The sequence below is a fragment of the Pteropus vampyrus genome, unplaced genomic scaffold (assembly GCF_000151845.1).
Source record: "Pteropus vampyrus isolate Shadow unplaced genomic scaffold, Pvam_2.0 Scaffold78, whole genome shotgun sequence".
Lineage (NCBI taxonomy): Eukaryota > Metazoa > Chordata > Mammalia > Chiroptera > Pteropodidae > Pteropus > Pteropus vampyrus.
Window position 1 is genome coordinate 721,910 of NW_011888859.1, and position 13,433 is coordinate 735,342.

General features: G+C 40.5%; 1 protein-coding gene across 1 annotated transcript in view; it reads left to right on the forward strand.

The window, feature by feature from the left end:
- MTHFD1L (methylenetetrahydrofolate dehydrogenase (NADP+ dependent) 1 like) overlaps window positions 1–13,433 on the forward strand; it is a 173,025-nt gene that overhangs the window by 19,138 nt on the left and 140,454 nt on the right. The window contains exons 7-10 of the mRNA XM_023532145.1: window positions 2,593–2,704; window positions 8,889–8,980; window positions 9,773–9,870; window positions 12,555–12,728. Coding sequence (XP_023387913.1) covers window positions 2,593–2,704; window positions 8,889–8,980; window positions 9,773–9,870; window positions 12,555–12,728 — 476 coding nt within the window. The remainder of the gene's footprint in view (window positions 1–2,592; window positions 2,705–8,888; window positions 8,981–9,772; window positions 9,871–12,554; window positions 12,729–13,433) is intronic.

Here is a 13,433-nt window from a genome sequence, read left to right on the forward strand (position 1 = left end):
CTCTCCCCTCTAAACTCTATAGGACTCCCACATGCTCCACGTTAAATGGCTACGTGTCCATGTCTTGCTATTGTTTTAACATTTGGTCTTATGCCTGGGGAGTGGGCGGTTCTCTTTAAGCTGCCTCCACTCAGGTCTCAGCAGAGAAAGCAATATTTTGTTATGAGGTAAAGTTTCAGGCCAGGTTCTGGCCAGGGTCTTTCCCATTTGGAAGGAGGAAAGTAGAAACTGCCAGTGAGACAATAATTCTCCTTGAATTTTAGCTCAATAAAATCTTCCCTGGTCCTCAGTGGGTTATTTATGGATTTAAGCATCTTGCACTTTTCCCTTCCAGAAAGAATTAGCAGCTAGGATGCGATCATTGCTGATTTTTGTCTTTTCTCTGTGGGATCGACTGTCTCTCAGTCACTTATTAGCACAGCCCACTTTAGTTTTGTTTCAGTCCAGAGTTGAGGGGTCGGAATGAGACTTCTGAGATTTATAGGTAATGAAAAGAATAGATTGTATCAAAGATGCCATGTGTAAGAAACTGAGTGTTCTTAGGGGACTTATGTGAACCTGTGATCCCCGGCTTTTTCCAAAATGAACATTTCAGTCTTGTACAAATTAGCTTTTTATAGGTGTTTTAACATGTTCTGTTTCTGCTGCTATTGTGCATGAAAATACAGCAAAATGGTGTTTCTTATCTGCTGATCATTGTCAACAAGTGTTAAACATTTATGTTTCTCTTGAGGCTTACTCTGATTGAATATCCACAGTGGTATAGGTAAATGAAGAAGTACGTTTTCTTATTCAGATATGTGTAAAATCCTCTTCCCATAAGAACATTCTTTTCCCCAAAATAAAACATCACCCTGAGGTCTAGCTGCTTTTCAGATCTATCTATAGAGAACACGTGTGGCATTAACACACTAGATTATTGGTATAATTGGCTATGAATATACAGGAAGAATGGTTGTTTTAGTTGGGACTTGTCTTTTTAATGCGATTTATATAGTTGATTCACTGAGATGCCATTTCAGTGAATTCATCTTCCTGTGCCTTAAGTACGGGACTGAAAAGCAGCAAGCACTGTTCAGCTCATTAGTGGCACTCAATGAATGTTAATTCACTCTGTCCTGTTTGCATGATCAAATGTTTCTGGGATGTTAACTTTTAGAAGTTGGCTTTGTTGGCCCTTTGAAAAGACACGTGTTTGAATCGTTACCGTGTTCCTCCTCTGTCAGGGACTTGGAGCTGCCTGAGATCGGGGCTTTTTTGTTCATAAACCAGATAGGACTGTCACGGGTTTGCTTCCCCCGACCGCCAGCTCTTTTCCCAGGATGCCTAAGAGACTTAGCGAATGCAGCCTCTGATCTAAACAGTGCCCCAGACCACCAGGCTGAGGAGCAGGCTCGCTTCTTCCCTGACCTCTTCGGCGATCAGCCTGTTTTGTGTTTGTCTTCCGCTCCTCTTTGATCACAGAGTCTGCAGTCATTGAAGTCTGTGGAAAGAGCAATGGAGGGATGGCCCTCCGCGCGGAGAGCAGACAGTGGGACGCTCCCCTCTCTTTCTGCCTCGGAGAATTCCAAAGCTGGGTCCACTAGGGAAAAAGGACACACCATGACATAACTTACAATCAGCGAGCCTCAGTCTCCTTGTCTGTTGGATAGGTGTAGTAACGCCACCCTCACATATTTGGGATATTCAGTGAGATAATACCGACCGCACCAAGTGGACACGTGCAATCGTAGCCATTTTCCTGCAAGGGTCTAAGATTCCTTCTTCGCCTTTGCGCCTCCCCATCTGGATCCAACTGGAGGTCATCAGTGGCTTAGTTGGTGCTGGGACGGGTGGTCATTCTTTGCTCGCGCTCAGAGCCAACCTCTTATCCTACCTCTGGACGTAACCTTCCTACCAGACGTGTGCCTCCGGCGCTGTGCTGTCAAAACCCGGACGGGATGGACGTGATGAATGTGTTTTGCAGTAGTGGTTGCATTCTTTCCTTTTCTTAAAAAAAAAAAAAAAAAAAAAAGAGCAGTTTGACAAGAGACTAGCCAGCGCCTTGAGGAAAACGAGATTCTTTCTCGAGCTCTTGAAAACCCTTCCATAGATCTAGTAAAAATTCCATATGGCTCTAATTTCGATGACGCAGTTGTACAGGCCAGCAGGCCCCCTGCGCTGGTCAGATCTTCAAGGGGCTTCACTACAATGATCCCTATTTTTTTTCCTGAGCTGCTGCGCGAGGACACCACCCACACCAGTGTACCTTTCAGTCTCCCTTCCATCAGCAGAGCTTTCTTTGTCCCATCTTCTTTCTTGGTATTGCAGTGAGTGCTGAAAACATGTAAATGGTACGTGGTTATATGCTGAAGTGACTACCCTGAAGAAAATGGATAAAGTCTTTTCTTTCTAAGCTATGATCTTCACGTTCTGTTACGTTCTGTAATGTGCGCTACATTAGTCAATCAGTAGGTGATTCTGTTCCTTAGTGTGGAACGAAACTCTAAAACTGGGATTATCTCTGACCTTGAAGTCATTTGACATTACTCGTTACTCACATCTTGACGCTACAGATTAAAAGGTGTGTGGTGCTTTTGTTTTTCTTTCTAGCTTCACAAGGCTGACATTGTGGTCTTAGGCTCGCCCAAGCCAGAAGAAATTCCGCTTTCTTGGATACAACCAGGAACTGCTGTTCTCAACTGTTCCCATGACTTCCTGTCAGGTAAATGTGTTAAAATTGACACTGGGCCACTGATAAAAATAGGTTTGATCGGCATGAGAAATGTTCTCCTTATTCAAAAGAGTATATTCCTAAAGTGTTGGTCATTGTCAACATATGAGAATGTTGGTGTGCGTACCTTTTGGGTTACTCCCACGGAAACCATATTGTCCAACGAAGAGAAGCCGAGATGCGGCCACAGCAGCTGTCTCTTTGCCGCCCCCTGCCGGCGTCCAGCATCAAGCCGTCACATTGGTCATGACCTAAAGCAGATCATTTCTGCATGTGTGAGGTCAACTAGAAGTAGTCGTTTTCATAGTCTTTTAAAAGGCGGCAGAATCCTTTCTCCCAAAGAAATCTCAGCTACCCCTCACCATGTAAAAGCAGATGAAAACAGAGTTGCCGAGAGGCATGGGAAATGCAGACCAACCCTCGTATTTCCCTGATTTCTCCTGGTGCTGACCGCCCCTTTTCCAGCCCCAAGACACCTCAGAACAGTGTGAAAAACATCAGGATTAGAAATGGAAGAGGCATTAGGCTTGGCGCTGATCTGATATTTGATGGTATTTCGCCAAGGGATCCAGGAGCACCTGGACCACACCAGGCCCACTGTTAGAGTAGCTCAGGGTGTGGCGGCACCAGGCTACCCAGCCAGGGGCCGGTAGGAGCAGGCCCACAAGGGCTTGTCCCTTTCTCATTCACAGAAGGACACACTGAGGCAAAGTCGGTTTTGGATCACACCCAGCTCCCTCCCCAGTACCAGAGTAACCTGTGTATGCAGGGGACACTGGCAAAGGGAGTCCAGTATCCTTTCTTGTTACCTGTGGCCTTCAGATTTCAGCATGGAGAGGAGGAGTGTCCTGAGCTGACCTGGAGGGCAATGTTTTTATTCCCCCAAAGCTGATATGAACTTGAGCCAACTGGTGGAGGCCTCTGCCCTCTTCACCTCTGCCAGTACCACACTAGGATTCTAGAACTCGAAACCTTCTAGGCGGCCCCACAAAAGAGAGTGAAATAGAGAATAGTATCCAGAAGAAATAAAAATAACGTCTGATCTGGTCACCTCGAGGGAACCATTTGTCATTTTTTTGGTGAAAAAGCAATCAACTTAATTGTATGGAATATTTTAGAAGGAAAAGAAAATACATACCAAAAGAATTACTGAAATTTATATAACTCTTTAAAGAAAAATATTGGACCTCCCTCCAATTCTCCTGGAATTGACCGATCAGATCAAAAACCCCTTAGGGCTGAAGGGGGTGGGGCGGCTTGAGTGCAAGGGAAGATGCTCAGGAATTTTCCAGAATGCTCCTGTACTCAGCTCTTAGACAAAGAGTATTATAGATGAATACATCAGTTAGGTGCAGTATAATATGAATGTGGGATTAATGGTTCTTTTTAACAAATAGAAGGCATGCTCTAAATAACTTCTTTGAAATAAATGTAGTTTCTGGGTGTAATATTTTTTCCTGAAAAAATCAAATGGTGGACATGGCTCAGAATCCTAGTTAGACTAAGAAAGTCAGTTATGACTTTTCTTTTAAATGAATGTTTCTTTGCTATAATATTTACTCGCTGTGTTTTATTAGAGTTTATATATTTAGGACAATTTTGGCACAATCCTGGCTAGAGATAAGAGAGTCTGTTTCTATGTGCTTTTGGAATCCCTTTAGGTCCTATGATTATATGAAGGTGACATATTTTATTAGTGAAACCGTGTCTCATTTTTAATCAATTTCTCTTTAGGACTTTAATTTTTTTAAAGACATTCTTTAAAACATGACATTTCGATATAACGATTCTCTTGCGGGGTGGGGAAGACCAAGGCATTTTGCTTTCATTTATCAATTCTTTGTGTAGACTGATGCAGTTAATTTTAAATTTATCTGGTCCAGTAGTAGTTTTCTTGTTGTTTTTGAACACCCAGAGCCCAGAATAGAGCCTGACACATAGTAAGTGCTCAGTAAATACTGAGCGTTAGATGAGTAAACAAACATAAGCTCAGAATTATACAGTGAGTGCAGTTTTAAGTTAGTTGCAGATTTAGACACAGTTCCTTGAATGTGTCTCCCGCTTAAATGCAGGACTGACAGGACAAAGACAAAGATGAAAAATGCTGCGCTGACAAAAATGGATGAACGTTTTCCAGCTGGTACTATTTAGAACAGCACTACGTTTCTCAATAGTCCAAGTTTTAATTTTAGCAACTTTGATTAGTATGAAAATTTAATCAGCAAGTAAATTGGTATAAGACTCCCCCCACTTTTTGTGTAATCTAGCCACTTTGAACAAACGAATAGTCTTTTTCAAGCATTGTTAAAAGGAAAGGTGCTTTTATTTAAACTTAAGAGCAAAAGAATTTTTAATAAACTCGTGATTGAATGAAGGCAGGGTTTTATAATGAAATTTTTATACTCATCTTAATGGTACAGAATTTCCCTACACACACCCCCCCCATAACAATAGATGGGCTATGATGATTTATGATTTTATGATGAGGTAATTCTATAGAGGCATTTTATTGAATATCTAATCTCTGGAGGGATTTTCCTGATGGCTGACATCCCAGAAGTAGTGTTCAGAAAACAATTACACCTAACTTGTTGGGTCTGTTCAGTCTTCTGTGGCATGACTCTGATGTTTAGATTTACAACAGGGATGTAGCAATGTTCAGTTTTCTAGCTATAAAGTTAACTAACTTTTTTATTATTAAAAGAAATATTTCAAATAAAAGAAGTGGGCTATGATTTTGTAACGCCAGACCATATTGTGCCTCAATATTAAGACTTATTTCCTAATGTAACAAATGAGACAAAGAAGAAACTGGTCTTTTGTCTCGAGTCCAGAGGACCATATTAAAACAGCAACTTTGTGGGTCAGAGTAGTTTACAGCATAATTTTAAGCAAACATAATTCTATTTAGTACGAAGAGGGGGTAGAACCCTGGGCTGTATCCCAGAGCTTATGCTAATGAGCTGGGGGACAATGGGGGACAGTGAGCCTTCCCTCTTATGGATTGGAAGGGAATATAATGCAGTGGAAAGACCATGGAATTTGGGGTCAGCATTGATCTGGCTCAGAGCTGAGTTTGATTTGTTTGTTTTAACTCTTAACTGCAGTGTACTCATAGGCTGTGTGACCTTGAACAAATAACTCGAGCTCTCTGATCTCCATTATCCTCTTGGGTAAGATGGGAGCTAGGCTGTGGGGAAGGATAAATGAGATGCCCGCCTCGGGCGCAGGGCCCCTTCTCATAGTCACTGCCAGTAAATATTGGTCCACTCTCTCCCTCCACTTCATTGTTGCCAACACACAAAATAGCTTTCGGACTTCATGTTAGCAGAATGTAAGTTTATATTTGAAAAATCAAGTCCAAGGAAGGAAGAGGTCCGATGAAATTCTGAGAATGTTGGAAGGCAGCTTTAGAGTAAAAATTAGGCATGCATGTAATTTAATCATTATTCTAATGCACTTGGAATATTTGCTTCTGACTTTTGAACTTTATTCTAAAATCCACTGTATCTATTACTTCTTTTCTTTAATTTTTTTCCCCAGGAAATTCTAGATGTTTTGGACCTATCTCTGAGATATATTATTGCTAGTTTTTCATTTTTAATTTCAATTAGCTCTCAATACAATATATTTCATGTTTTTTACTTTTTTAAAAAGGCTCAGCCATTTAGAATAAACAAGTCTGTATTATTTCCTTCTTAATTTGGTTTTAGCAATTTCAAAAGGGCTGCTTATATAAGCTAATATTAATATTTTAATTATGTCCCTTTCTCTGAAGATTCTTATGCTGTATTCTTTTTTAAAAAGTGAAACATAGTCATTTGATAGCAGAATTCAGATGTTTTAAGTTACAAGTGAAACTCTTGACAATTGTCAGAAAAATTGTACTGAAATTTTATTTATTGGATTTTACCATTTGTCCTTCAAGGTTAATATATTTTACTTCAAAACTATTCACCAGAATTTTTTGAAAGTTTTATCAGTACTAATTTGTAAATTTTCGTTCTTTCTCTTTTCAAACCTTCACATAAATTTTTTTTTTGGAGTAACTTGTTCTCCTGGAGGAGTAGAAAATATTTCAAGTTCAGTCTGTATGGTCAGTGCTTTTCTGATCAAAAGGATGCCCTTGGCCAGATTGCAAAAACAAAACAAAACAAAAAAAAAAACACTGAAACATTTTCCATATAACTGAGATGGCAAGAAAACGAAAGAATTTGCCTTGGTCCCTCCCACTTCATTTTTTCTGGCAGAAGTCCCAGGGAGGTCTCAAAAGAGCTCCTGTCAGAAAGGCCTGTTCTGATTTTTAGAGGAAGTATTATAACACTTTAGCCTTAAATTTCCTTATTGTGGAAAGTTTGGTTAATAGAACAGAAATTATGCATGAAAGGCTGTCTTTTAAAGTGATTCATTGACTTGTCACTGGAGGAACCATGAGTTAATGGAAAGTGTTTAGGAGAAGTGGGAAGATGGGTTTGGTTTGGGACTGGACCCCTGCTGGGCAAGAGTAGACAAACCTCAGGTGGGGCCCTCCCCCCACACAGGCAGGTGGGGACATAACGATTTCCTCTCTCTATTCTCTTTAGCCATGAAATTTCTTGAGGACGTATTCCTGATTGGCTGAGTTACCGTCTTAATGGCTTCGAATTCTCCAGATTCAGAACTTTTCATTTAGTTTTAAGATGCATCGATTCCTACTATGAAAACAATACAGTGTGCATGTTAGAAAATTTGTGAAATACGAAATAGTACACGGAAAAAAATAACAGTAATTTCTGATCTAGTCACCTTGAGATAACCATCTGACATTTTTTCCACTAAAAAAGTGTCACACTTAATTTTTATTGGATCGTATAGTAGAAACAAAAGAAAGTAGGACATCAAGAGCATGACTGAAATTCAGATAACTGTTTCTCAGAAAGAGAACTATTGGTTCCTCCAAGATTTTTCTAAAGTTTAAAATATATTTTTATGTTTATGTGCGTTCTGTGTTATGTTGGTTTTAGTCACTTTCTATTTTATGCAAGGCAGTGGTTGAGATTATGGGAGGAATTATTTACCGTGTAATTCTATAGGTGAAATAGCCTTCATTCACGTGGGTATTTGTGATTCTGCTCTGGGAACATGCATTTATAAGTTGATACCAGCTCCTAGAATGTAGCTTTTTCCTATTTCTCCATCATTTAAAGGTAGAGATAAGAATGAGAGAAGCATATTTCTTCCCTACAGTTGTTGGACAGCACATTCACATCAGATCTCTTGCGATTCAAACAAAACAAAACAAATCTCTCATTCTCTAGATTCTTGGCTTTTGCCTGAATATGATTTATAAAACCAAAGTGTTGCTAATCTTTAAACAGTACCTGAGGGACATGATTATCCAACTCCCTAATACATTGACATAGAACATCACAAAACACTCCAGTGTTTTATGCTCTCTCTCACAAAGGACTGTCAGCAAAATGGATAATTTAAAAGCAGAGTGGCCAGAAAAGAAGGAATTCAAAAAAGTTGCTATTAGAAAAGTTTCTTTTCTCTAAGGCAAGATGTAGGCCGAAGTATTTTACATGTGTATTTGCTTTTTATAAACTTAAAGTACCAGCTAAAGGAAGGAAAAGCAGAATTCTTCTAAATGCCTCTTTATTTTGAAAACCATGTTATCCCTAAAATTAATCTAAAATTTCTCAGTTTTGATGGAAAATTGGTCCTATCACTTTTATGACAAAGATTTTTAAAATTATCAAAAAAAGCCTGACCTTTCACATAACACTTAGGCTGGGCTTATCCTTCCTATTAATGGGTGAAATTGCTTTTATTTCCTATGTATTGTTTAAACATACACACCGTATGCCAAGTACTTCACATACCATATCACATTCAAGTCTCACAGAGTTCTGTGAGGTTGATATTACCATTAATTAACAGGCTCAGAGTCACAATTGCTAGTAAGAGCTAGAGGCAAGATTTGAATTCAGTCTAACTCTAAAGTCTGTGGCCCAATCAGGAGCCCCAAGGCTGTGCCAGGGGCTTGTGACCTAACTGCAGCTGTGCCATCATGTCCTGACCCCTGTGGTTACGAAGGAGAACATCGCCGGATGTGCCAGCTTTTTATAAGGAGCAATGGGTTATAAAAGGCAGTATACTGAAGGTCTTTTTTTCCCCCTCAAATTCTTTGCAGGGAAGCTCGGACGTGGTTCTCCCAGCATCCATTTCAGTGGTCTCATTACAGAAGGTGACGTGAGTCTCCTCGCTGCAGCTCTGCGGATTCAGGTTTGATGACACAGCTAATTAAGAATTTTTTTGAGTTCGAAGCTTTAGATACTAACATTTTGCAATGTTTTTTGTTCAGCAGACACAGTGGTAAACACTTTGCACGCATATGTCATTTAATTGTCACAACTATCCTATAAGATAATGTTATCCCCATTTGACAGACGAGGAGGAAATGGAGACTTAGGAAAATTAAGTTACTTGCTTTTGGTCACATGACAAGTATGGTCAGGGACCCAAATCAGGGTCCGTTATTACTTATCAATTGCTGCGTAATGAAGTACCCCCCAAATCTGGAACTTAAAACAACAAACGTTATCTCACAATTTCTGTGGCAAGAGATTTGGGAGCAGCCTAGCTGGTTAGTTCTGGCTCAGAGTCTCTCATGGTGAAATCAAGATGTTGGCTGGGGGCTGTCGTCATCGGAAGGGCAGACTGGAGCTCAAGGATCCACTTCCCACGTGGCTACTGGCATTAAATTTCTTGTTGGCGTTGGTTGGTGACAAGATGCCCTCATTCTTTATCACATGAACTTCTCTGTACGGTCGCTCACAGTGTTTAGTGAACACTTAAACTATTTCAATAGTACATACATCTCACATTTTTCCTTTTTCAGAAAAACCTACAAATTTAATTATGTGAGAATAAAATTACTCCTGGCATTCACTTGAGTTGTGCAACTTTTTAGTCCTTTTCATGGCGTGACATCCCTGAACAGTCTTTGCACAGTTCAGATACATACCCTGACAATTTTCTCTTTTCTATCATGTTTTCCTTTCTGCCCTACTGAAGAACCTGGTCAGTAGTGGGAGGAGATGGCTTCGTGAACAGCAATACACGAGGTGGAGACTTCACTGCTTGAAACTGCAGCCCCTCTCCCCCGTACCAAGGTATCTGGGTGATGTGTTTATACTGATGTCAGCTCATCAAGTGCCTTAGTTATCCAGGGTGATCCATCGAGTAGGGGGCATGACCCATGGTATTATGGCTTCGGTGGTAGATAATTTTCTCCAATCAAATTGCCACACTACTTTTTCTAGCATCGAAGTCCCCCAAAATTAAATAATGAACATGTTTACCATATTCACTCAGTTCTGAAGTGTATATTTTTTCATTTCTGAAATCAGGACTTCCTTATTATCGATGATATGTCCTGTATTAAATGGCAGTGTTTTTTCCCCTTAGTAGTCCATCAAATAATGATATCTTAGATATGACACAATACGGTAATGTTATATTTGGAATATGCTTTTCAGTGTTAGAAATGTCCAACATATGTCATCTTGGTCTTGAGGGCCATGTAGGTTTTGAATCTGGGAGTAAATGGCCAACCAGCCAAATAGCACTCAGCCTTCTTCAGAGCATGGTAGTGTCTACCGTGTGACAGGAAGCTCTGTGATGGTCCAGATGGATATTTTCTTCAGAGTGGTATTTAGTGAAGTGTAAGCTACATCTTCTCTCTCTGTATAAATTTGGAACTGCAAACTGGAGGATATATTCTCAGCATTTTTAGTGTAATTAGTTAGATAAGCTATCTGAGCCAGAGAGATGCATTCTCCTGCCTCATAATGAGTCCTCTGTGGCCGTCTCCGCCTCAGTGAATTGGCCCCGCCCCGTTCATCCAGGGCAGGCATAACGCCAGAGCTTCCCCAGGTGATCTCATCGCAGGTGTTGGGAGGCAGAGTGTCAGTAATAGAACTTCCAATAATTGACTTAAGTTTTTACTTGATAAACCAGTTGTATTTTGGAATTGAGCTCTGTTTCCTTGAGCACTGTGGTTTGCTTATACCCACCAGGCTGGTGTAACTCTCCAGTCTCTGCTTTCATCTCTGAAATAGACTAAACATCTTAGTCATCCCCTGTGTTCATTAATACATAAATTTCAAGGAATGTTGTTTTTTGTAATATCCCTGAATTTCTATAATCTATTTTAGAAAATACTTTTCAAGTTACTTATGTTGTTATAGGACCTTAATTTTTTTTTAATGAGTAAATTCTACTTACAGAGATCTAAAACAATTGAGATGGACTTCCCCAAATGGCATACCACAACCTTTGTAAAAATCAAAATGAATTCTACTTCGGGAATAAAAGGGCTTTATTTGCTTAACCAAATTTGACTTCCAGAACCACTGAGGAAAGAAAGGCAGGGCTGAGTCGTTTATAAATCACTCAACAAATCAAAATGCTGTCACTGTCACTCTAGCTAGTGAAGAGAAAACCTTGGAGATTTTCTAAGACTGGGCTCTTGGATTTAGGAGATTGCGTCGGGAGAGAAACAGAAAAAAAGAATAGGCAGGAAAGTAAAAGGAAGTAGGAGCATGGACAGCGAAGGGGACAGGGGAGGAGAACTGGTCAGGAAAATGCAGGCCAACCTGGGGAAGGGACATCCTGGCTGGAGGCACAGAGCTCGGCCCGCATCCATCCCAAGGTGCCTCCACCACCACTCCAAGCTGTCTAGTTCCCGTCAAAGAAGTCTGGATTGGAGGTGGCTTTACCGTCATCGCCTGCATCAAGGTTGGACCCCGACAGGGTCAGGGAGGAGACTATAGGGCAGCACGGGGGCTGAGAGTAGATTGTCAACATTAGCAACAGAAAAAAACCAGAGCAGGGAATGATCTGCCGCCAGGGGGGGAAGGTCCCTGCAGGGACTGCTGTGCCCCCAACAAAGGGGTCCAGGGCCAGCCAAGAGACCGACTGCTGTCTTCTCAGATGTCAGCCCTTAAAACCAAGTCTCCGATGCTTGCTCTCTCATGTTCTGGCTTATGCCTGCCAGATTTTACTCACAAACAGATGGTCAGGCAGATAGGTGGCCTGAACCCCCAATAAAAAAAAAATGACTGAGCTCGAGCCCCAAAAGGCTCTCCTGAGAAGTTCAGCACGTGCTGATCTTCATAGCACTCCTGGAAGGTGAGCAGCAGTGTTCTCATCTTGCCAGATGAGAACATCGAGCAGTTCAAGATTTGCCCAGTGATGTTCCTGAGCTAAACTTCTTGTGCCGGAAGTCGAGCTTCAGGCATTAGGTCCATTACAGTTATGTAATTAATAAAATGTTTTGAAATACAATTTGGACTTGCCATAGGAAAGAGAGGGAAAGAATGGACACAGATAAAACAAAATAGCATCTCCACATTTTTGAGTAGCCAAGAGATATGTGTGGCTAGTTCACTAAGGGTGCATTATGCAATAACCCATCTATTTGTGGTTAACGAATACAGCCACGACCCGTAGAAAGCATCGCGCTCTATAATGGATTTCTACTTACGGGAGGCCTTTGGGCACGCTGTAATATACAGCCCTCTCTCCTATGACATAGGTGTTATCCTTGTACCTGGGCAGAATTCTAGGATCTTTGTGAATTTTTAAGAGTTGCTTCTCTAAAGCGATGTACCGTTTTCTCACGCACGTTAATTGTTAGCAGTCGTGCTTAATACCGCTTGGAAGCAAGGACCGTGCAGCCGGTGCGTTGATTTCATTGCTGGCGTGGCGCATGGCGGCTTTTTGCTCCAGCAGCGACCACCTCAGCTGAGAAGACTCTTGCCTCTTATGTGTTCCTCGCCCCCACCCCCTCCAGTGATATCGAGATTTCAAGAGCACAGACTCCGAAAGCCGTGGACGTCCTTGCCAAGGAGATAGGATTGCTTGCAGATGAAATCGAAATCTATGGCAAAAGCAAAGCTAAAGTACGTTTGTCCCTGCTGGAAAGGTTAAAGGATCAGGCAGATGGAAAATACGTCTTAGTTGCTGGGTAAGACTTTTTTAAAATCTGTTTTACTTAGAAGACATGTTTATCAAACTCTCTTCCCTATGTCTGTCTGTCATCACGCCCCTCGAATACATCCTGTTCTCAAATTTGATGCTATCTTATCCAATTTACTTGGCATTCCTTCATTTGACTTGGGGCAAGTTGAGGTAAGTTTTTCTTTTCAGAACAAAACAAATTAGTCTCCACAAAGTATAAAGCGTAATGAGTCACTAATCCAGGACTTTATTTTTTGTTTCTCATATTGTGTTTTGATCATCCTTGCACTACCTTGGTTTGTTCAATTTTGTTTTTCAGGATAAAAACTAAAATAACAATTGAAAGTAAAATATTTTGAACTGAGCAGGGTTTGTGTGTGTGTGTGTGTGTGTGTGTGTGTGTGTGTGTGTGTGTTTTCTACTTAGAAATAACATTTTAATGGAAAACATATAGATAATTCCATGAAACTTTGGTTTTCTTATTCATGTCTTTAAAATTTCTTATTAATGTATTTGAAGGATAATTTCAGAATTGATGTTGGGCCATTTCCATTTGAGTTTTTTAAAAGATAAATGCATGCCGTTTATGAAAAAGAGTATCTGCTTTAATTTTCCCTCTTTTTAAAAAAGAAACACATTCACTAGCTGAAAAAAAAAAAGGATAGAAAATAAGAGATTTCAGATATTTATTCAGCGTGACCCGAGGGAACAT